At 38.8% G+C, this 24698-nt stretch overlaps 3 protein-coding genes across 3 annotated transcripts; 2 read left to right on the top strand and 1 right to left on the bottom strand.

Annotated features, from left to right (window-relative positions):
* Positions 1-1880: 1880 nt before the first annotated feature.
* Positions 1881-3458, bottom strand: LOC102713167 (myosin-4-like). The gene is made up of 3 exons (XM_006648271.3): positions 3038-3458; positions 2752-2949; positions 1881-2670 (listed from the first exon to the last, which is right to left on the bottom strand). Exons 1-3 carry the CDS (start codon positions 3293-3295, stop codon positions 2302-2304), a joined length of 825 nt encoding a protein of 274 aa, XP_006648334.1. The 5' UTR covers positions 3296-3458; the 3' UTR covers positions 1881-2301.
* Positions 3459-5019: 1561 nt separating this feature from the next.
* LOC102717124 (DExH-box ATP-dependent RNA helicase DExH11) lies at positions 5020-17482 on the top strand. Its single transcript, XM_006646842.3, has 22 exons — positions 5020-5237; positions 5338-5874; positions 6132-6212; positions 6306-6423; positions 6575-6777; positions 6900-7007; positions 7520-7621; positions 7971-8171; positions 8286-8396; positions 8969-9036; positions 9939-10305; positions 10548-10703; positions 10780-10890; positions 11332-11385; positions 12059-12316; positions 13236-13345; positions 13894-14047; positions 14533-14995; positions 15609-15823; positions 16444-16682; positions 16865-16991; positions 17063-17482. The coding sequence occupies exons 1-22, from the start codon at positions 5112-5114 to the stop codon at positions 17273-17275; spliced, it is 4122 nt and encodes a 1373-aa protein (XP_006646905.2). The 5' UTR covers positions 5020-5111; the 3' UTR covers positions 17276-17482.
* A 2696-nt stretch (positions 17483-20178) lies between these two features.
* LOC102712889 (protein SCO1 homolog 1, mitochondrial) lies at positions 20179-24333 on the top strand. The gene is made up of 8 exons (XM_040520838.1): positions 20179-20432; positions 20550-20657; positions 20758-20949; positions 21093-21183; positions 22200-22412; positions 22787-22876; positions 23014-23146; positions 23977-24333. The coding sequence occupies exons 1-8, from the start codon at positions 20334-20336 to the stop codon at positions 24080-24082; spliced, it is 1032 nt and encodes a 343-aa protein (XP_040376772.1). The 5' UTR covers positions 20179-20333; the 3' UTR covers positions 24083-24333.
* The last annotated feature ends 365 nt before the right edge of the window (positions 24334-24698 follow it).

The following is a 24698-nucleotide window of genomic DNA, read 5'->3' as shown; positions in this document are numbered from 1 at the left end:
TTTTTGGGGGTTTTTGAGGTGAAAAGGAAGGGCATAATTATGGACCTGGCCATACAATCCCCACCATTGCTATTTGTCATTAGCAACATGGGAAACGTGGAATTCGCTGGTTGGCTTCTGTCTAGTAGGAGGCCAGTTGCTATCGCGGATTTGGACTCGCGTCATTCATGCAACCATAAGTTTTAGCAACGGTGACAATTTGTTTATAGGTACTCTCTTTATATTTTTTTATATGACGCCGTTGATGTTTGACCCTTCGTTTTATTGAAAAAATTATATAATTATTTTTTATTTTGTTCTAATATGATTTATTATTATAGGATCTTTAAGTATACTTTGTAATTTTGCATATTTAGATATAAATTTTGAATAAGACGAATGGTAAAATGAAAAGTCAACGGTGTCATATAAAAAAATACAAAAAAATACGAAGGAAGTACTACAGTATTTAGATTTACTCTGTTCCAAAATCTAACTACTTTTAGAGATGGGCTCGAGGATTATTAATGTATGTGAGAATGAATAGAAATGTCTGTGATTATTTTAGAAGAAAATGTAGCTAAAAATTAAATAAAAAATAATTGTGATTTATTGAAATGAATTGCTAGATAGATAAATAATTTTTATTTTGGGACTAATGGTTGGTGCTATAAATAGTTATATTTCGGAAGTGAGTACCTACTTTTGGTGAACCTACAGATGATTAGTATAACAAGATGAATGGAACAACAACCAACAGCAACAATAATGATAATTTGTGGATAAAATTTTCATATAACAACTCATAAACCAATACTAAAAAATAAGGTATGATAAAAACAAATCAATTCTGAATTTAAGTTTCAAAAGGTAATTTCTGGTTGCATTTTCCTCAAACATAAGGGTATTATGGTCATTTGAGGGTGTGTTTGGTTAGTGGTCAAGATATGATGAGATATGACCATCTACATTTTTAAGGACATGGACATGGTGATTTTTATGCTTGGTTTGATAGATGGTATGATCTAATTTTTTGTTTGGTTAGATGAATGAGATGAGCATATTGAATTACTAATAAATAATAATATAAATTAATCATCCTAGATCTTATCATAACTATTATAAATTAACAAAAAATATATCTACCATCATTAATTAAGACTGATTTAAACTTATAATTACTAATTAATGACAAAACAAGCTAATTATCGCTAAACAATCACTAATTATCATTGTCAGTGACGCTGGATGAGCTCATCTAATCAATTTGGCCGGATACACCTACCCAGCATCTTCGTGGAATATTACCTTTCTGAGTCACCCTATCCAGTTTCGCCCAGAAATCAAACTTATCAAAAACCTAGACGGTTATCTTCTATCCAGGCATATCACCCAACCAAATACACCCTAAATCAACTTCTTGCTAAAACCTTCATACGACACACATAAAGAGAGATCACTATCACATAATTAATTAGGTATTAACTATCATAAACTTTAATTTTTTAAAAATTTTTAAGCAACATCTATAAATTTTTTTGCAGAAAAACGTACCGCATGGATAATTCGTGCATATGAAAAAAAGCGCCCATAAGTTGTTTTGAACAGCAACTCAAGGTGGTTTTTAAAACCAATTCCAACAAAAGCGTTGAAATGTTTTCACTTTTATCTAAACCACGAAACCAAATGATTTTAGATATGTTTTTATCCTGTGGCAAAGATTCAATTGACCTAATGAAACATAACACTATTTTTCATATCGGTGTGTTTTTTTTTACTCTATGCCTTTTAAGTGATTTTTAATGGCATCCTCGATGTATCTTTATCTACTAAGATAAGAAAATAGGGTCCTACCAACATATTTGGTTGAGAGAGAAAAGAGGATCCAAGAATGATAGGGAGAATTAATATTTTTTATTTCTTACTACTAAGTCAAGTGGCTTTTGTTTTACAACGTAGCTCCACGATGTTTGCTACCAAACGGAACACTGATTTAATTGCTCATTACCTGCTTTTGAAGTACATGCAGTTGCACTGACCATTTATTATCCACCTTTTCCTATACCAAATACTATGTTTATGTTTAGGGAGCTTCTCTTATCTGTAACTTTTTTTAAAAGCAATTTGTAGTTATAAAGTCTATAAAATAAACTAAGAATACAAAAGCTAGAGAAGAGCTTTTTCAGATCTTAAAAATTGGTTACCAAACAATTTTTTCTTAGAATCTAAGACTTCCCACATATGTCCTACATGTCTTGTCTTAGTTTTAAAAAACCTCAAATATGCAAAATAACCTCTTTTTTATCACTATGAGTGACACTGTTAAATCCAACAGCTGCTTCGATGCCTTCTCTCCCGGTTGAGCTCGGCCATGGCCGCCTTGCGTAGCCGAGCCTTGTAATCCTTCTTCCACGCGCTGAACTGCGACTTGAGCTTCTCGAGGTCATCGACGGAGTTGCCGTCCGGAGCTCCCGGCTGCCACGGCTCCCTCGGCTCGACGACGACGAGCGCCTGGTTCTGCTGCTGCTGCTGCCGGTGCTCCGCGCCGGCCGCCCGGCTCACCGGCGCGTTTCGCCTGGCGACGACCGCCGGCGTGTCTTCGGACACCTTCATGTGGGGTTTGGAGGACTCATGGGGGTGGCGATCGAGTGGCAACATCTCGTGCGATCTTTCGGCGGATTCTTGAGCCATCTACGAGATCGAAGCGGATCGTAGTCTGAAGAAATGTTTTTGGTTAATTGCAGAATTGGTGATTGATCGTTCGATGCTCACCTGCAGAGAAGCCTTGTGTTCGTCGATGGTTTCCTTGAGCGAGCTGAGCCGGATCTCGTACTGCAGCCACCTGACGTGGTAGCTGTCGAACTCCCGCAGCATCGCGGCGTTCTCCTCCTCTTTCTGCCTCAGCCGCGCCTCCGCCATGACCGCCTTCCTCTCGAGCTCCTCCACCAATGCCGCTGCAGCTTCCTCCTCCTGGCAGCCCAACCCACGTTGATCATTATTTGATTTTGGCACGTCTCGTTGTGATCACGGAACTGATCAATCGAAGAACGCACGGAACCTCGCGAGATGACGATGACTGCGGCGGCGGCGGCGATGGCATCGACGGCCTCGAGGTTCCGACGGCGATGACCCTCGGCGGCTGCGAAGGACGCCGCCGGCGTCGAGGGCTCGGCCGCGCGGGAAGCGGCGGCGGCGGCGGCGAGTCGAGCGCACCGTCGATGTTCACGAGCACGTCGTCGCCTCCTCCTCCTCCTTTTGGCCTCCCTATCAGCGAATTCAGCATCGTCTCCAGCGAGCTCAGAGCCAGCGCCGCCATGGCCGGCGGGCGTGCAAGAAAATCCCAGCGCCGGCGACGCTACGGACGATTGGCCGATTCTTGCATTGGCGGTCAAGAATCAGTTGCACACGATCGAGTGCAAGACCTTTGGGTAAAAAGAAACAGATGCATGCGTGCATTGCTGACTGGTCGTGAGGCAAACGGGGAAGAACATGAGGAGCGAGAGCGTCCGGAATAATAGTATTGCTATTATTAGTATACTATTATTTTTTGCCTTTTTTTTCTTAGTTCAGTTATTTTTTCAGTGATAGTTTCTAATAATCTACTAGTATTATTTTCTTTAGAACACAGTACAACACAGATGCTTATCCGCTGAAAGCACGAAGCCGTTAGAATTCTAGAAAATTCTCATCCACGGAAAGCACAAAGCCCAGAAACTCAAGTGCTACTAAGCCTTTTGGAATCACTAGGCTACAGACTCGTTCGCATAATCTACTAGTATTATAAGAATTAAGAAATTATTAACAATTGTTCTGATCAGGAAAGATCAGATAACTTCGGTTTAGATGCTCGGTCCTGAATATTATTTTTATTTTTTGTAATTTTAGAGATATTTAGACCAAATGTAAAGTTAAGGTGAGACTTTGATGGCAAAAGGTTACTACTCCATGGTAGCACTGGTGGGAAAAAAGTTGATATTCCATGAGTATGGTATTTTGACACCTTCACAACTCACAGCTCACAAGATGTGTTGATGCTGGTGATCAAGTAAAGTATATGCTGATATGATCACTTGAAGATGGTGAGTGGTTAATACTCCCTCTCCCCAAAAAATATTTTATTTGTTAGCCCCTTCAGCTTTGTCGGGAAGACTTCATTTTTCATTTTCCCCTAATCATAGGTCCACAAATTAATAAATTTTACAATTCAATATCGTTGACCTACCTCCAAAAAATATATATAACTTTTCTATTAGTGAGAGAGAGCATGGCTTTTTACCCCACCATTAATTTGTTAGTTTTGCCCTAGAGCTAAAGTTTTCATGGAATCATGGGGTTGAGAGAGTGCTTAGGCCGCGTTAGTTCCCCTCAGCTAAGATAACTTAGCTTCTCGTTTTTCACGCGCACGCTTCCCGAACTAAACAGTGTATCTTTTGCAAAAATTTTCTATATGAAAGTTGTTTTAAAAAATCATATTAATCTATTATATATTTTTTAAATAATTAATAATTAATTAATCGTGTACTAATCTATTACTACGTTTTCCTTGTCGGGGTAAGTTAACTTACCCCAATCCAAACGAACGCAGCCTTAATACCATTTCGTGGTCATTTTCCTAATGTTGCACATACTTTAAAGCATGCATCTGACCCTTGTGCCATTTGAAACATGTGTTTGTTTTCTTTTACCTAGTGAGAACTGTATACTTTTATATACTTGTTCCTTTTGATGTAAAAGAAAATAAACTGTGATAAAAAACCAAACTAATTTCAGATCTAAGTTTTAAATTTAAATTTTGACTTATAAATATATACATAAACAAAAATGAGGGGCTTAATACATATAGACTTTTCCTTGAATACACATGTGAAATTAAATTAAAATTATAGGAAACAAATGTAATTAAAACTCTCGAATAAAAGTAAATACACGATTTTATACAGTTACACAGAAGGGAATTCAGCTTTTAAATGTTTCTTCTTTGCGTTAGTGAAATACTCCTACGTGCTTATATGTATTGTCCTGGGCCCACCTGCAGGTGCTGTTTGTGCGGGTAACGCTGGAACTCGCAAAGCACCGGCTCGTCTTCCGCCGTCGAAAGGGAAACGGACCGCCTCCTCACCGCGGCGGCCTCCATGGGCGACCTCACCACCTCGCCGGCGAGCGAGGTGCCGTTCCGCATCAGCTTCTCCGGCCACGGCGGCCACCTCCGCCTCGACCCGACGCCCAATCCTCCCAGCCCTGTACCGGAGTTCGTCCTGGTACGCGACCCACTGCTCTCCTCCCCTCCCCTAAATCACACGCTTTACTCAATGCGACGCGTAAACCCTAAACCCATGGGGGGTGCGGTGGCAATCGCAGCCGCCGGCTTACCCACCGGAGAGCCCGAGCAGCGTGAGGGAGTACCTCGAGGCAAACTACCTCAACCCGGAGCTCCACCTCCCCACCGCGGCCGATGGCGGGAGGGTGTGGGACCTGGACTGGTTCGCTCTGGCTAGGCCGCCGCTGGAGCCCTCCGCGCCGCGCACCATGCTCGTGCCCGCGTGGGAGCCGCCGTTCCGCCGCCGCCGGCCTCCATTGTCGTCGTCGTCCCTGGAGTCGCAAGTGTGGGATCCTGAGTCTGTGCAGATGGATATGAGCGACGTGTTTGATTCGGGAACCCCTGGGATATCGCCACGGATGCCTGGCCCCGCGAAGGATTTTGTGAGGGGGAGCGTCAACAACCGGCCGTTCCGCCCAGGGGGGCTGCATGATGATGCGACCGGGGCGGCAGCTTTGGAGAAGGCATTTCCAGAGGGTGCACGAAATGGTGATTGGGTACGCGAGCTTATGAGTGGAGGACCTGCACAGGTTACACCTCCAGGATTCCGCAAGAGATTGGACCTTGGCAATCTGAAGGTTTGATCCTTTATAGTGTTGGTTTCTGTTGCTAAGTACTCCCTCCACCCCATATTATAAGACTATCTGGCTTTGCCTAAATTTACATGAATGCTAATGAATTTGAACACATATGCTATAGAAAACATATGCATTGATCCATGGATGAATCCAGGCAATGTCAGAAAGTCTTATCCTATGGAACGGAGGGAGTAGATATTACTGTCATTGTGCTAAGCTGTGGCTGTGCTGCTGCGGTGTGTGATATATTCTTATAGGAGTATAAAAGCCATTGGAAGTGTTACCAGGATGGAAAATGTGTAGAAGAACACCCTACATCTTCATCGAATGACACGATGGTACTCAGTACATATGCTAAACAGTCCAGGATTCCACATCTTGCTGGTTTTGCCATTATACATTTAAAACCTGAATATCTCATGGTCCTGCAGGATAAGTACTCGCTACAGTTTGATGATCTATTCAAGATAGCCTGGGAGGAAGATGCTGACGATAAGGTGTCACGTGAAGATGATGTTCAGCAATCAGTTGGAGATGAAGAGACCAGTGGTAAGTTTATCATCCTCATACAGCATATCCTCCTTTCAAATGAATATCTTCTCTTCTGATAAATCATCGCAGCTGCCATCATTCCCATTTTCACTACAAGGTTTAAGTCTTCTCTGGTTTCATGCTGACCTTCCCCCTTTTCCATTTGCAGATGTTGATAAACAAAATATTGACAGACTGCAAGATGCTTCTGAAATTCTAGAAAAGCCAGACATTGAGAAACAGAAAGATGATGCCCTAGGAGATGTTTCAGAAGCTCAAACAGAGTTGGATCAAATGTTGTCATCATCAGTTATAGATACTAGCAGAGATTCAAGTGGATCGGGTGGTGACAGTCTGGCAAAGGAGGGGAAGGTAGGTGCATTTTGTGCTTCCTTTTTTTCACCCACTTTCTAGATTGTGCTTCCTGTTCCATAAATACCATTGATGCATAGATATGAATCAGTGATGGTTTTTTGTTTTTATTTCACCTGCAGGTTTGGGCACTTGTTGGTGGGGATGAAGACATTCTGACTAACTTCTATAAACTTGTTCCAGATATGGCAATCGAGTTTCCATTTGAATTAGATAAATTCCAGAAGGAGGTAAGCTATCCATAAACGTCTGGACTTTTGTTTTAAATTCCTTTTACTTAAGTTCTGGCAGGAACATGTAGTTGAATACACATTCTGTTAACATGTACTTTTTGATAGCACTACCATGATACATCCTTGCCACTTTGCCAGTGAAGGATAAAAGCTCCATGCACCAGTTATACTTAATCTAGGCATATTTTTCCTATTAAGTACCACATGTAGTAAACGGTTTCAACTATGCTGGAAAGTCGGCAACTGTATTCCAGTTCTGTGAGTGGCCTATCACCTGTCACTCTAAAGAAGTAGAAGGCCCCATATTTTTGGAACAAAAGGCCGCATTGTATTTTTGGATAAAAGAAACAAGTCAAAGTAGCATTTCGTTTTCTTGACATCTCTTGTAGCAATCATGTATTTTGAGCAGGCCATGATTGGCTAATAGCTATCACCTTTTTGTTAGAAACATATGCTACTAAATGCTCGATATAGTTGCTAATGTGTGCCTTTCTATCTGCCAAATATAGGCCATATATTATCTTGAGAAAGGTGAATCAGTCTTTGTGGCGGCTCATACATCGGCAGGAAAGACGGTTGTTGCAGAGTATGCATTCGCTTTAGCAACAAAAGTACGATTGCTTCACTGTTTCTTTTTTGGTATCCTACCTTTTGTCAATTCGAATCAACTGATCCCTTCACTTCGGTACCTTGTTGACCCTATTATTTGCAGAAGTATCAATAACTTGAGATTTACTTTTAGTTGCTTTGAGTCCTGCATTTCTGATAAAGAGTTCATTCTTTTACACTTTCTCACTAGATTCATAACTGCAAATTTTGATCTGTACATACTTTATTGTGCCAGTTCTATTTCTTACTGTAGAGAATTGATTCACACTCTTCCAAAACAACTCGTATGATATGTCCCAATAAAACAATGTTAGCATGGTCATTGTGATGAAAAATAGTGTTTTCATGCAGCATTGCACCCGGGCTGTCTATACTGCTCCCATTAAAACTATCAGCAACCAAAAATACCGAGATTTCTGTGGGAAGTTTGATGTGGGACTTCTTACTGGAGATGTCAGTATCAGGCCAGAGGCGACTTGCTTAATTATGACAACAGAAATATTACGTTCAATGCTCTACAGAGGCGCTGACATCATACGTGATATTGAATGGGTATGCTGTCTCAGTTCTGAGTTCTTCATAATGTAATGTTCCATGATTTTCAAAAAATATATATTATAAACTTATGGAGCCATGGGCGTTGTGTGTGGTTGATTTTGCAATCAGGTAATTTTTGATGAAGTGCATTATGTAAATGATGCTGAGAGAGGTGTAGTTTGGGAGGAAGTTATTATAATGCTCCCAAAGCACATTAACATTGTGCTCCTTTCAGCAACGGTATGGATTTAGTGTATACTTCTATTTAATTATCGTTACCCATGGTATGTTGCTAGATTGTCGCTCAATAATTATTAGTAATCATTTCAAGTATGCAAAAGCATGACATGCCATTAGCCCATTTTTGGATTATAAAAACTCAGAAATGGAATAATAGAACTTCTTATAATTTCATTTTGTTCTTGAAATAACTGGTTGAATACTCTAACCTTAAGGTGATTTTTATTAGTAAGTATGGCTGTGCCAGTTTTTCTATGAAGCAAGTATGATCCAACAACTTCAATTTCTTTATAAACATTCAGTAAATTAATCTTGTCTGAAATGGTGATGATCTGCTGGTTTTGGGCTGTTAATACTGTTTGGAGAAAACAATATACTTCAGCGATATTATTCAATTTAAGGCTGATTCAGGTCTAATTTGGTTATTTAATGCAAAAATATCTTTTGAATACATCGTTGAAAACATTTTTTTTCCTTTTCCATCTTACAAAAGCTCAAGCTTGTGTGCTGTGACCATATCATATCTCCGATTGCTATTTATTTTGGAGTTGAACTGTAACATTTCTATTTAGGTTCCAAACACAGTTGAATTTGCTGACTGGATTGGTCGTACAAAGCAGAAGAAAATTCGTGTCACATCGTAAGTATAGCCATGTCAAATTGCATTATAAGCCCTGTAATCTACTTTTGCTGATCTGAGTACCTGTAATGCACTATCTTGTGCAACTAAACACCCACCCTTAGAATTATTATTTTTTATTTAAACTCTAAGCTAATTAGCTATGAGGATTTTCTATTTGAATTATTGTTTTCCCTAATGACTAATGATAAACCAGAATTACTTGCTAAATATTTTATATTTAGAAGATTTTGATATAACTATATAGTAGAATATTTGTTGTTTTAATGTAGTTTTTTCACACCAAGTTATTCTTTTGGTGGCAATTTTTCCCTGCAAAACATATTACTAATACTGAGTAGTAATTAGTATTTAATTGACTTTTCTAGTCTTAGACTTCAATATTGATTGATTCAATTAAGTTGAAAGTGTGTAATTGGACAAATCTCAGTAGGGGAGGGGCTAGGGATTAATTAGGCAAACTCCAGGATGTTTGATGGGGCTCAATTCAAGAAAATCAGTCTAAATCAACTTGTTTTTCTTACAATTAAATAGTACTCCCTCCGGCTTTTAATAGATGACATAATTGACTTTTTGGCACATGTTTCACCATTTGTCTTATTCAAAAATTTTATGCAAATATGCAAAGATGTAAATTATGATTAAAATACATTTAATAATAAATCAAGTCACAACAAAATAAATGATAATTACACAAGTTTTTTGATTAAGACAAATGGTCAAACGTATGACTAAAAGTCAATGGCGTCATTTATTAAAAACCGGAGGGAGTACAATGTATTATTATATCTATTATACATTAGCTGAGCGGATTATAGCTTGCCTTTGCCTAAGTGCATACTTTTGTTAATCTACTTCCTAACAGTTTTAATCATAACATATATATGCCATATGTTCACCAGGACCAATAAAAGGCCCGTTCCCCTTGAGCACTGTTTGTTCTACTCCGGAGAAGTGTTCAAAATATGCGAGAAAGATGCATTTCTTACTCAAGGATATAGAGAAGCCAAGGAAGCTTATAAAAAGAAAAATTCGAACAAGCTTGGAACGAAACCTGGTTCAAAACCAGGAACAAATGCAGCACGTGCTGGAACTCAAGGCAGAAATCCAGCTACATCTAATAGAGGAAGAGATCAGAAAAATCCAAAGCACCACCACGCCAGCTCATCAGCTGCTGCAGTTCAACAAAGCACCTCAGGGCCAAGGAGATCGGAGTCTTCATTCTGGATGCCCCTCATAAATAACCTTTTGAAGAAATCCCTTGTGCCTGTATGTGACGAAGTTAATTATGACATTTTTCTTGACAATGAAATCTATAACATACTGTTCTTTTGAACATAAATTTATATTGAATTTTATTCTTTTGCTCTTCATTGTGCATTGCAAAGCCAATATCGCAATCTATTGTGAAGAAACATTTTCTTGCCGCATATTGGTCATTGACTACTGTTCCCACTCATCATTCCATGTCATTTTGAGCTATTATGATATTTTATATGGTTCTTATACAGGTGGTAATTTTTTGCTTCTCAAAAAACCGATGTGATAAATCAGCAGAGAGCATGTTTGGTGCAGATCTCACCAGCAACTCAGAGAAAAGTGAAATCCGCCTCTTCTGTGACAAGGCCTTTTCACGCCTTAAAGGATCTGATAGGAGCCTTCCGCAGGTGATCTAGTAGCACAAATGATTTTATTCTAGGAGCCTTAACCTTGTTTCTATTTTAAATGTTGGTTGTGTGATAGGTTGTAGGAATACAAAGCCTTCTACGGAGAGGGATTGGAGTACACCATGCTGGACTTCTTCCTATTGTGAAAGAAGTAGTTGAAATGCTATTTTGTCGTGGTGTCATCAAGGTTAAGCTTTGAACATGTTATGGTTTTTTTTGGTAATTTAGTTTCTTTAGAAGTATCTAAACTTCTTGAAGCTTGAAGAACAATATTCCACATACAGGACTGTACTTGAAGTTTTTTTAAAATATTTACTAGTAGTTTTTTTGGGGAAAAAAGGGGTAAACTGAATACCAGTCCATTATTATATCCTGTGTTTACTAAGTCAGTTTTGCACAATACCTTGACAATCAGCAGTGTCACCTATCAAAGATTTTGCTTGATTGGACACATTGAACAATATTAATGCAGCAATGACATTTGAGATCAAATCACATTGATGTCAGCTACTCAGATACAACCTCAAAATTATTCTTTTCAAGATTACATTAAGCCAACATTACATGTCCTGGCTCAGTCATACCTTTTTTTGACTAACTGAGTGGCAACACTTGTAATCAATTGCAGGTGTTATTTTCTACCGAGACATTTGCAATGGGTGTTAATGCTCCAGCGAGGACGGTAATGCTCTATTTGTTCTCTCATATTGAGGGAATAAGGGTTTATATGCTTTTGCATCTTGTGTGTTAAAAAAGCCTAAGCATGATCAAACTCTACACAACGCGTTCCGCTTGAACTTTCATCATCTACTTATTAGTTTTGTGCATATATGTTTGAATAATGGGAATGAACCAATCAGTTTTTCTATCATTATTGCGTGTAACTTCTGCTGATTTTGATATTTAAACATTTTGGTAGCTTCATTTTACATTCTAATGCAAAAAGCTGATGAGACATTTTAGTCATATGATGTTGAAGGTGAAAGTTAACTTTTACCTTGCCATGCTTATTTATGCTAGCATCATTTACGATTGCACTGTCGACTGTGTATAGACATACTTCCATTTAACATGCTTTGAACTTTGGATTAAGCAAGTTTTGTAATGCCTTACTAGTCTCTTTCCACATAGTTGTACCTTGTTGTTTTAAATATTTTCAGTTTGCTGGGCATAGTTATCATGATGTCCAGTTTTCTTTGTTGAAAAGATGTGCTGATGTAGGTTAGACAGATGCACATATTTTTCTTTATGAAAAATTAAATTAAGCTAACTGCAGGTCATGCTTGCCACGCTTCTTAGCTTAAGATTCTGATAAGCAACTGCAAGGCTCTGACATAATTTTGCAAATCTAACAGGTTGTGTTTGATTCCTTAAGAAAGTTCGATGGAAAAGAACATCGGAAGTTACTTCCAGGGGAGTATATTCAAATGGCTGGGCGAGCTGGCAGGAGAGGGCTTGATAACATTGGTACAGTGATTGTTATGTGTCGTGATGAAATTCCTGAAGAAAGTGACTTGAAGAATTTGATTGTTGGAAAACCAACTCGACTGGAATCTCAATTTCGGTTAACATACACTATGATACTACATCTTCTACGCGTGGAGGAACTCAAGGTACAGCTATATACAACAATTAGAAAACTTTATGGCTTAGCCTCTGTGTGTGTGTGTGTGTGTGTGTGTGTGTGTGTTTCAAATTCAACTCCACAGTTCATATTTCAATTTGGCTATATATAAACCATAATTTGATTTGTTGAGTTTTTGATCGCCCTGGCACACATTAAAAATATGTTTTAACTTTGAAGACTGAAAACTGATATATAAACTAGTAATATTTTTATTCTTGCTGCAATAGTGAAATTAGGTTCTTTGCATTCTTAAAATACTGTATTATCTGTCCATATTGTGATGGTGCATGACATAAGGAAGCGCGAGCTATTAAAAAAATTCCTGTTTATTCAACAAAGTTTCATTTCCGGGGATGTTTTTGACTACATTTCTTCTTAACTATGGATGCCATTGGCAGTTCGGCACTGAGTCTGCATGGGCAAGGGAGGAGCATTCAATAGCTTGTGCTATAGTTAATTTATAACAAGTCAGGGAATAGTGAATGCATGATACAACTTTGTAACTTTTTTAAGTTTGCCTTTTCTTTTTAAAATGATGTAACATGCAAGGTCGACTATTCAAGGTCCCTCTCCCCGCGCCAAATCCACACCAAAATTTTTGTCCTTAGCAATGTTGCTTGTTTATTGGCTTGTCCAACCAAATAGTTTAGTCATATCTCTCATGTACTTGACTTTTCTAACTATTGCTTTGACCACTGCAAATTATGTGTAGGTTGCATCAGATACTTAATGAATTTGTAAACTTCTTTTTTTAATGTAAAGTTCCGTATGTTGTATTGCTGAACAGTGGGTTCAGGTAGCCTTGGGACAGTGTGACTGTCTTAGATGTGTGCCCAATTACTTCTCTAAATGTCCAATAGGAGAAGTTATCTCCTTGGCCCCTTCACTAATGAATTTGTTCACAGGTGGAGGACATGCTAAAGAGAAGTTTTGCAGAATTCCATGCCCAAAAGAATTTGCCTGAGAAGGAAAAGCTGCTTCTGCAAATGCTTCGTCAACCCACAAAGACAATTGAGTGAGACATTAACTTATCTTTGCCAAATTGATACAATGGGTATGGGCACCAGTGGTTCCAAACTGCAAAACTAATAGCATAAGTTCATTGACATAGGAAGTTAACATTTAACAAATTTTAGATACACCGTCCTTGGTAGAATAGAACTAGCACACACCTTTAGCAGGAGAGATTTGCTGCAGTAAAAAGGTGACAGAAAGTACCACATGCAAATTTGTTTGGCGGAGATTGTCTCAAGTTTCAGATAAACAGAATCATCCCTTCCTAGAAGGTCTCATTCTGTACAGATTATCTCACTGACAAAGATATTAATAAACACCATCATTTTGGACATGGGACTTGGTTACATTACATAAATGTGGAGGTTTAGATGCTAAATCTGGGACTAGCCTTACGTTCCAGTTCTTAACTGCACATCAGAAAATGGAGGGGTGTACGAGTTCATGGAAACACCTAGTGGAATACCAAGTATCTGGTTGGGTTTGCACAGGTCCACAGCAGTCATCTGTCATAATGTATTCATTTGTCCTTCTTTCTAATATTCTCAGGTGCATAAAAGGAGAACCGGCTATTGAAGAATACTACGAGATGGCCTTAGAAGCTGAGGCACACAGAGAATCTATTACAGAAGCAATTATGCAGTTGTCCGCTTCTCAACAGGCCCTTATACCTGGCCGGCTGGTTGTTGTTAAATCCAAATCAGTATGTATTCATCCTATTGGGTTCCTTCTGTGCACAATTTCTATCTCTTCGCCTATTCCTCTTTTGTAATAAATTTATTTTCTTATAGAGTCCTTTTCCCTTTCTCCCTCATTCTCAAACTGTTTATTCATTCAATCAGAAATGGATTTCTTCTGGACTTTTGTATGTATTTATGAAACATGTGGAAGTAGTGCATAAGAAATGAAAATTGTGAAGAAGACAACAATCATCATTTAAGTTTTTCAAATGTCTTCTATGTCACCTTAAAATTAATGGGTAGAATCTTCGATAGTGTAAGCATCCAAACCCAAGGGAACAATGTTAGATATCAGGTGACTCGAGTATAGCTACTCTGGACCCCAATAAACTTAGTGAGCTTGGTAGTCTGGCACCTTGGTCTTATTCTCTTATTTTTACTTCAGAACTGTATCTAACATATGTGCGACATGCATTTTCCACATTAAATTTTTCATCTTTTGTGTCAGGATGATGATCACTTGCTCGGTGTAATTGTGAAAACTCCATCTGCTGCACTAAAGCAATATATTGTTCTTGTACTGACTGGTGATTGCACATCATCTGCACTTGCTCCTGATTCATCCAACCAGAATGAAAAGGAAGCAGGAGATTTTAAACAAGGATACTTTGTTGTCCCAAAAGGAAAACGCGGCATGGAAGATGAATATTTCTCATCTGTCAGCAAACGAAAAGGTTCAGGTGTTATCAATATCAAGCTACCGTACAAGGGAGATGCATCTGGAACAGGTTTTGAAGTTAGAGCAATAGATAGTAAAGAGATTATGAGTATATGCACCAGCAAAATAAAGATTGATCAAGTCGGACTCCTTGAGGATCCTAGCAAAACAATTTATGCTAAAACTGTCCAGATGCTTAAACAGGAGCAACCAGATGGAAACAAGTATCCTGCTGCTTTAGATGCGATAAAAGGTACTGATTTTTTGCTATGGTTAAATTACATATGATAACCTGTGCTAGTTAAAGTTCCTGTCAAACTAGCAAGAAAACATTCTCTGGTATGGTGACTGAAATAGCTTTCGCTGTGTACCAGATAGTAGTTTGTTGTCCTTAAGTACCTTGCAGTAATATTAGCATTATGTTTTATAATTGAGTAAATTGTACTTTACACCTGGTAAAATGCACCATTTTTCACTTTGCACCATGTTTAGCATACACTTTCACGTTGCACTAGGTTGTATTGAGATAATTTTACTTAGCACCATGATACATCATCAAATTTATAGAAATTTAATGAAATTTCATAAAATTTGAATGAAACTTGACAAAACATGGTCTAAATTCAAGAAGTTTCATAAGTCTTGCCATATTTACAAGATTTACTTTCAATTATATGATAGAAACTAGCGCAATGGAAACTTATTTTGATATACCCTGGTGTGAAAGTATGTGCTAAACCCTGTGTAAAGTGATACAAGATGCCGTCTATCTCAGTGATTGTGTTCTTACTTTTACTTCATATGCATGACTGTTATATGCAGTATATTGTTTTATTGCCTAATTTCTTCATTTCTATGCAATGCAGATCTAAAATTGAAAGACATGCTTCTCATTGAAAACTATCATGCATACCAAAGGTTACTGCAAAAAATGTCTGAAAATAAGTGCCATGGTTGTATAAAATTAAAGGAGCATATTGCATTGATGAAGGAGCAAAAGGTGTACAAGGATCAGTTGAGTGAATTGAAATATCAAATGTCAGATGAGGCACTTCAACAGATGCCAGAGTTTCAGGGCAGAGTAAGATGTCTACATTTTTTTGCTTTGCTCAGATATATATTATTTGTGGCATAACAAAATTTAATTTCACTAGAACTAAAAATGACCTATGCAAGGGAATATTTAAGGATGGAGGTAGTAATTCTTTTTTGATCTGTTGGTCGTGAGAGCTTTTCTTCTTTCCAGCTGACCATCGCTAGATTCTCCACCACCTTCTTTCTTTCCCTCAAACAAACAGCACCTTTGGTCCTTTCTTACTTCAATTTGGGTCAGCATGTTGTCGCCAGTTTACTAGTCTATCAGTTGGTCCCTTTTTTTTTGGATAAACCGTCCAGTTTTTATGGTTATGGTTCTTGCACAGGTGTGCGAGGTATTTTCTGTCCGTTTTTTCGTGAATGTGTGGCTTTCCATGGGCGTGGGCGGGCTTGGGCGCTGTGTGCAGTAGGGAGGACGGATGGACAGACGGACAAAACTGCGCTTTTTAAGTAGGAGAAAAATGAGTTTGTTTTGATTCTGAATCTCGAGCACTGTGTTTTTTCTTTTTCAATCAGGTTCTACATAAACAAGATATATGCTGGTGGTTTCCAGCTGAGAACCCACGTGGATTGGATTTGACATTTTTTACCTTTCCATGTGTGCAGATCGATGTACTAAAGGAAATCCATTACATTGATTCTGATCTAGTTGTACAACTTAAGGGCCGAGTAGCCTGTGAAATGAACTCAGGCGAGGAGTTGATATCAACTGAATGCCTGTTTGAGAATCAATTCGATGACCTAGAACCTGAAGAAGCTGTTGCTATCATGTCCGCATTGGTCTTCCAACAGAGGAATACGTCAGAACCATCTCTTACTCCAAAATTGGCAGATGCCAGAAAGAGGTTAGTTTTCTTTTTTGGGTGTTTGTATGCTTTTTTCTTGGGGCAAGCATTGTTGTTTCAAAATGTCTTTTCTTGTCATTTTCTGTCTTCCCTATATGATTAAAATAATTTCTGCTTTCCGTTTCAAATACCTGCCAGGCATGCTTAAGTGCCTTTTGTTCTTGTGTTTATTTCTGTTCTAGGATTTATGATACAGCAATCAGATTGGGAAAGCTTCAACGAGAGTTCAAGGTGCCTGTGGATCCTGAGGAATATGCCCGTGATAATCTCAAGTTCGGGCTAGTTGAAGTCGTGTACGAATGGGCAAAGGTACATACATAGGAACTCTTCTCCAAGAGGCTTGCATAATTTAAACGTGTTCTTTTATTCCTTCAATGCAGGGAACCCCTTTCGCAGACATCTGTGAACTGACAGATGTATCTGAAGGTCTCATCGTAAGAACAATCGTGCGGTTGGATGAAACATGCAGGGAGTTCAGGAATGCGGCTTCCATCATGGGGAACTCGGCGTTGTACAAGAAAATGGAGACCGCCTCCAATGCCATCAAACGTGACATCGTCTTTGCAGCAAGCTTGTATATTACAGGGATATGATGCATTTAATCATGTATCCTAATCCTTTTGCTTTACTTCTAGGCCATGATGTTTGTAAGTAGAGGAATCCCATTTATGCATATCAAGTTTCTGTGCACAGTCCCAGCCTTAACAACAGTTAGGGATGATGAAAACGGATCGAATACGGTTGGAAACTAGCTCTATCATATTCGTTTTCATATTTTTTTTCGGAATCGAAATCGGAATCTCGGATATGAAAACGGAATCAAATATTATTGAATACAAATACGGAGTGAATACGGATCGAAACGAATACAGTGACGAATATTAATTGGAACATAAAAACCTTTTAAACTAAGCTTCACGTATCATTGAAGAAGCATAACTTATTATTTTTTAATATAAGTATATAACTTATCAATATTTTTAAATATAAGTAATTACTAATACCATAAAAAAGATATCCGTTGCGGTTATATGGTCGTGGACGACTACTTGAAGCCAGTTAATCAGAACCAGCTAAGGTTAACACTAGTTTGGCCGTTGGGATGAATTTCTTTAGGTCGAGATGATTTGATTGAATGATTAATGTATAGGTCCGCTATCCGACGGATATCACCCATACCGTATTCATTTCCATATCCAAAAATATCCGAATCTGATTCCGATTCCGAAAATTTCTGAAACTATCCGGCCGAAGCTATCCAAATCCGAAAATGATCCGATCGGACGGAAATTATCCGAATCACTTTCAACCCTAACAACAGTAGCATCTGACGACGTCGATGCCATGTGAAGAGAGCTGCTCATGCAAGACTTAAATGTACTACTACCTCTGTTTCATAACGTAAGATGTTTGACTTTTTTGGTTACAATATTTAACCATTCGTCTTATTCAAAAATTTAGTACAAATATAAAAAAATAACAAGTTATGTGTAAAGTTCTTTTGATAATAAAAGTAAGTCACAAGCAAAATAAATGATATTTTTATAATTTTTTAAATAAGATAAATGATTAAACATTGGAAGTAAAGAAAATCAAGGTTTGAGTTAATCAGATCACTCTACTAATGCTGATGTAACTTGTCAACGTGCAAAGCTATACAGGCGCATGTGTTGGCAATGCCATTCAGAAAACATTTACAGGAAGGAGAGAAAAAGGTTCTTAGATGTCCCAGTAAGCAAGGTTATGCTAGCCTTCCTCGCCAAACTCTCTGGTGAACCTGGTGTACAACTCCAGATCCTTCTTGCTCACCGTCGCCTTCTGCCTCGCGAGCACCTTGTCGACGTCCGTCCTCGTGATCGGCGGCGGCGTGATCTACACAGGAGAAACCAGCAAGCGTCACTACACAACACAAGTGATGGCGCCGCGGCGGCGGCAACATTGATCGCCGGCGGCGCGCGCACGACGATGACGACGACCCACCTGGGCAGCCATGCCTTTGGCCGCGAGCTCCTGCATGGTGGTCTGCACCGCGCCCGGCCGAGTCGGCCCGCACGGCGTCCACGTGCCGCCGCCGCCGCCGCCGGCTGGTTTAGTAATTAAAAGTAAATAATATATAAGAAAAAGTTTCTACTCTTCCAAAATTGAGCATTTTATTTATTTAAGTTAGTTACATGATATATGAATTTTAAGTCTTCTTCATAATTAGTATTCGAATTACCACACCTACATTATGCCTTTTATTCTATGCACATTAATCCTCCACGCGAAAGTTTTCTCTTCAACGTAAAAGTTTTCTCTTCAACGTAATCCATGTTTTGTGTTTTGGTAAATTAATCGTACTAGTTAAAGGTCTCATGTCTGATATGCAAGGAGGGTTGATGAGAGGGAAGATAATATGGGGTGGATTTAGGGTCTCAAGGTTCAGTGATCTATTAAAGGATTGAACGAGGAGTAATGGGATAAAAGTCATGTTTACTTATTCTAAGTAGTTATATTTGGCCACTGGGACCAAATTCAATATAAATATAATAAAAGTAATATAAAATGAAGGAAGTAATTTTTTTTGTTGATTTACCCGTGTTGAAGCAAAAACCACACTTCTCATAGAGAGCGTAGCGTCACCACAATCTTATTGGATTTTTTATTTTACATTTTAGCACATTTAGAAAATTCCTTTAAAAGGACACATAGAAAAACTAATTATTAGAATGAATCCTTATTGCCATAGTAGTGCCAAAAAGGCTATTGCCAACCTAAAATCTTTGTCTTTTCTTTTACCTATGCATTTAAGGTAAAATTTGAATTAAATTTTGAGGGTTTTTTTATCGTTCACTATTGGGATTTAGATCCCTAAGGATCTTACCAGGTGAAGGTGCAGAAACACCTCTATACATATTTCTTCTCTCTTTCTGTTTTCAACAGAAATCCAACCGAATGTACAAACTCTATATATGTAGTTGTATCATTCACATGAGATTTAATAAGATTTAATAGTGTTTATATTTTCTGGTAGTGTTGGTGGGAGCAGAAACAGTTATGAAAATGTTTTTCACCATGGACGTACGGGAAGTAGCTATATGTGTGGTAGTAGGATCTAATTTTCATATATATATATATAATATTATTTATAATTATTTTTTATTTATAAATATGTTATTTTTTTAGTAAACCAAACGACCGTCCCTAGCTAACGAGTTATAAGGTCTGGTTTTCTCAGAAATCTATCTTCAAAGATAATTATAAAGGAGGCCAAAAATACGAAAGGTCTCATCTTTTTATGCTTACACTTTATAAAATCTAAAATTTTAATATTAAGATTAAAGGTGATTTTAATGTTTTTCATCATAATTTATCTATTAACACTTCCTTATATACCGATAAACACTTATATATAATTTATCTATTAATTTTTATTTATAAATATAAAGTTTATTTTTTTTCCCAAAAAGCCGATGGCCGTGAAAGGATCGTGACCATCTTGCATCGGAAGCAAAGAGAGGGAAACCTCCCCTCAAAAACCCACGGGCGCCGCCGCCGCGAGGGGCCGGAGGCGAACACTCGCTCACCTCGGTGCGCAGTAGCTGGCCGATTCCCGTCTCCTGCTCCGCTCCGGCGAGGTGGAAGCTGCCGCGCGCGGAGGCGCCGCCGACGATGAGGCGCGCGTGCGCGTCGCGTCTCCACGCGCTCCTCTCCCGCCGCGCGCTCGCCCTCGGCCTCCCCCCTCCGCCGCGGCCTCCCGCGCAGCTTCAGGTGAAAACCCTAGAACGCCCTTCGTCCTCCTCTGCTCCACGGAACGTGGCGGCGCCGTGATGGGGACTGTGGGGGGGATTCGAGTAGTTGTTTGACGTGTGCTCGTGCGTGCTGCAGGGGATCACTGAGCCGGGTGCTGCATCTCATCTCGGGGCTGCGTTCCTAGCCCGCGCGCTCTCCTCCGGCCTCCCTGCTGCGCGGCGTCCTTGCGCGCTGCAGATTCAGGTGAGCCCTAGGTGCCTCGTCCTCTACTCCACATCCAAAACGCGGTGGCGCCGTGATAGACTGGCGGATTTGATTAGCTTTTAATGTGTTCGTGCAGCAGCGGATCACTGAGCCGGGTGCCGCATCATCTCGGATTGGGGCTGCGTTCCTGGCGCGCGCGGGCTTCTCCAGCGAGGCCTCCGCTGCGGCGCAGGACAGCGCGAAGCCTGCCGAGAGGACCGGCGGGGAAGGGAGTGATGGGAAGTCCGGGAAATCTGAGCAAGGGGACGCCGGAAAGTCAGTACGAGGAGGGGTAAGTCCTTCAAAATCTCCTGCTGGAATCCTCTTTAGTAAGGATCGAGCCAGTTGCTTGAATTGCTTGATCTTCTATGTAGGAGTAGCTGCTTAAGCGGTATTGTTGAGTGATTTATTAGAAGAAATTCTACTTCTTTGCAGCCGGTATCGTGGTTGAGCTTTCTCCTGCTTCTCGTGACTGGAGGAGGGATAATTGTGTACTACGACAAGGAAAAAAAGCGTCACATTGAAGGTAGATTAGTATGGTGAGTTTTTATTTTTGTTTGTTGTGCTAGGATGCCTCTAAAACACATTAGAAGATTGTCATTGACTTATTATGTTGTGGTGAAATCAACTGACTGAGATTCTATCCATAACAACTAGGAAGATATTACCTGCTGAATATGTTGCACCTTTGGTAGAGTGGCTTCGTAATTATGATTGATGTATTGCACTGTGTATTCTTTCATGTGACTATTGCTTACTTCTAAACAGAAGTATTGAAGAAAATACAGCTTTTACTGCAAGCTTTCTCATCCTACATGTATGTAAGATGGAGGCAAACCAACTAATTAGCTGCATCAGCAGCCCAACTTCACAGAATTGGCTTGCCGTTGCTTAAGTTCCTTTATCCTGTAATGCACATGGCATGACTATAGAACTAATGTTACCATCAGTTTTCAAGAACAGAGATTAGTACCCTTTATGTTATTGTCTCTGGAACCTCTCCAGTCACTTTCTTCATAGCTGCATACTACAAATGCATGCCTTTAGTATTTCCTCTGAATGTTCTCCAATTGTTTTACTCGTTGTACATAGCTTCATTCTATAGACTTGCGCTCTTAATGAACCATAATCTTTTCTTTAAAACCTTACATCTGATTCTTCCATAGTCCACAGCTGCATTTTCTTTGAGCACACGATTAGAAAGAACAGGATGGGGATTATACTCATTAAACTGAGATTTAAAGGTTGTTGGCTAGTTGCTTATCAATGAAACATTGTTGGTTGGTGAAAGCACTGAATGATATGGAAGCCTAAAGCCTTAAAAGCCAGTGAAGGTTGAATGCTTTGTTCATTTTGATGTAATCTTTTCTTAGTTTAGAATATATTTCGTACAGTATTGGCAAACCTCTCATCATTTATGCAAATGGAGGCAGTTGCTTAATGTGAATTGAATGTGTTATAGGAATCTATCAGCTTCTTATAATCACCTGTGTTCATTGGTTAATTTCTCATGTGGTATTTTTCCTTGCTTATCTTTTCCAGAATTGAAGAATAGAACAAGTGCTGTCAAGCAAGAACCATCAGTAGGCACTGCAGCCATCGGTGGTCCATTCAAACTTTTGAACCATGATGGGAAACCTGTCACAGAAAAGGATTTCTTGGGCAAGTGGACCCTGCTATATTTTGGTTTCACGCACTGCCCTGACATTTGTCCAGATGAACTTCAGAAGATGGCTTTGGCAATTGATAAAATAAGTAAGTCGATTTGATTTTTGTGCTTTATATATCATTATGTTGACAAATCATTAGAGATGTGCTTGTAATATAGCCAAACATCTTGTCCCTGTTACACATACCTTGACGTTGTTACTGTAAAGTAAATTGAAACCAATTAAATACTTTAGCCTATCGCAAGTTCCTCCTGACTCAAATCTAAAGGTTGCTGCTGCTGCTACTTAGGCGTGACTGTGCATTATTCACTACCTTGCCAATAGTTTGCACCAAAATAAAATTAGCACTCACTGGAGCATATGCCTGGGATACACAATACATTTTCTTGTATTTCCTCTTATATGTCTTCTATTGAGTTATGTACATGAAACCAATTTGAAAACTTGTGTTGATTTCAGAGGAAAAGACAAAAATGGAAATTGTGCCCGTTTTCATCACTGTTGATCCTGATAGAGATACTGTTGAGCAGGTTCGCGACTATGTTAATGGTATGTGTTTTTTGCTTCCATAGTTCATTTTGATATTCATACATTTTTCCTCTTAAACTTTATTACCATTTAAAAATTTAATTGCAGCTTCTGTTTTCTTTGGTTTCTAATCATGACAAGCAACCTGTGTTTGGCAGAGTTTCATCCAGATCTAATAGGACTAACTGGCACAGCTGATGAGATAAAAAAGGTTGCTCGTGCTTATCGAGTTTACTATATGAAGACAGAGGAGGAGGGTTCTGATTATCTCGTTGATCACTCAATTGTCATGTATGTGATTTTTAATTCTCTTCTACAGTTTCATTGCTTAAACATGATTTACTGCTGGTGGTAAATCAAGATAACCCAAATTGTTCGTCCTATGATACTGCAAATCTACCTGCAACCCAAAAATGAAAAAAAAAAACTCCCTGCAATATCTTTTCAGAATCCATGCCATGCCTTTATAAGTGTATCCACTACATGATGGTTAGTTTATTGCACTAGATTCTGTTCTTAGGATCATAAGAGCCATATTTCATTATTGTAAATAGTACTTCCTCCATTTCTTTTTCTGTTTGACGTTGGTTTGTTCAACATACACTATACAACAAAATACTGAGGCATTATAAAATAAAAGCAATGAAAAGTTATGGTCAAAGTCACATTTTGGAGAACCACGAAAAGGCATACTCCCTCTGTCCAAAAAAACGAATTCTCCGGTTTCTGTGTCCAACGTTTAACCATCCGTCTTTTTTAAAAGAACTTCAGAAAATTAGAAAAAAAATTAGTCACACATAAAGTACTATTCATGATTTATCATCTAATAAAAACAAAAATATCAATCGCAAATTTTTTTAATAAGACGAAGAGTCAAAAATTGAAGATAAAAAGTGAAAATTTGGTTTATTTTGGGACAGAGAGAGTACTGCTTTATCTGTACTTTACCATTATATCTTCTTTTAAGCTATTATTATAGTACTGCAGCCATTGATTTACGTTTCGTAAGTCGTAACAGACTGGCTCAGATTTGTTGATGCTCCTGCCACCATTGTTATAGCAGGGAAAAGTAGTTCACTTGTCATGTATATCTTGCTAATCTGTTGCTCATGTACTTGCAGGTACTTGATGAATCCAAAGATGGAGTTTGTGAAATTTTATGGTAAAAATTACGATGCTGATTCTCTTGCTGATGGCATCATCAAAGAAATTAAAGGGCGCCAATAAAGATAGCTGACACACATTAATCTGGCAAAGTAGTTTCTGAATCTCTCCAAAAGATTTTATCCATGTACACAGTTGTAAACATGGTGGGGCTCAAGGTCACCCCGTAGCTATGGTTTCTGATTTGATCATTCATAGAAGATTAGGATATTCAAAATTTTTGAAGCATTCTATCTCACCAGTTTTGTTTTTGTTGAAGTTGAGCTTTGAGGCAGAACTTTGATACAATTCATAAATAATACAGTATCAGAACTTAAGGTGGTAAACTGGTAATCTTTCTGCCTTTTACAAACACAAGTCAAACGGTATATTAACTATTAAAAAATAATTTGTGAGTATAATTTTTATATGTATACCCTTAGCGACCGTAAAAACAAGACTGAGAAATAAAGTAAGGTAAATAAAACCTTGAAATTAACTTTAAATTTAAGTTTTAAAATTTAAATTTATACTTGTAAGCATAAAAAGGGTTCTATTTATAAATTATGACTTTGAATTCGGAGGGAAAAACCAAGTTGCCGCATAAGAGCATGCACTATGCGGTGACATCGTGCCTCCCCGAAGCTCCTCGTCCCTCGTAGAGGAAACGAGTGTCTCCTGACGCTTTTTCAAAAGCAAG

The sequence above is a fragment of the Oryza brachyantha genome, chromosome 2, assembly GCF_000231095.2.
Source record: "Oryza brachyantha chromosome 2, ObraRS2, whole genome shotgun sequence".
Lineage (NCBI taxonomy): Eukaryota > Viridiplantae > Streptophyta > Magnoliopsida > Poales > Poaceae > Oryza > Oryza brachyantha.
Note: the sequence above shows the minus strand (reverse complement) of the source record. Positions and strands in the feature narration are given on the sequence as shown.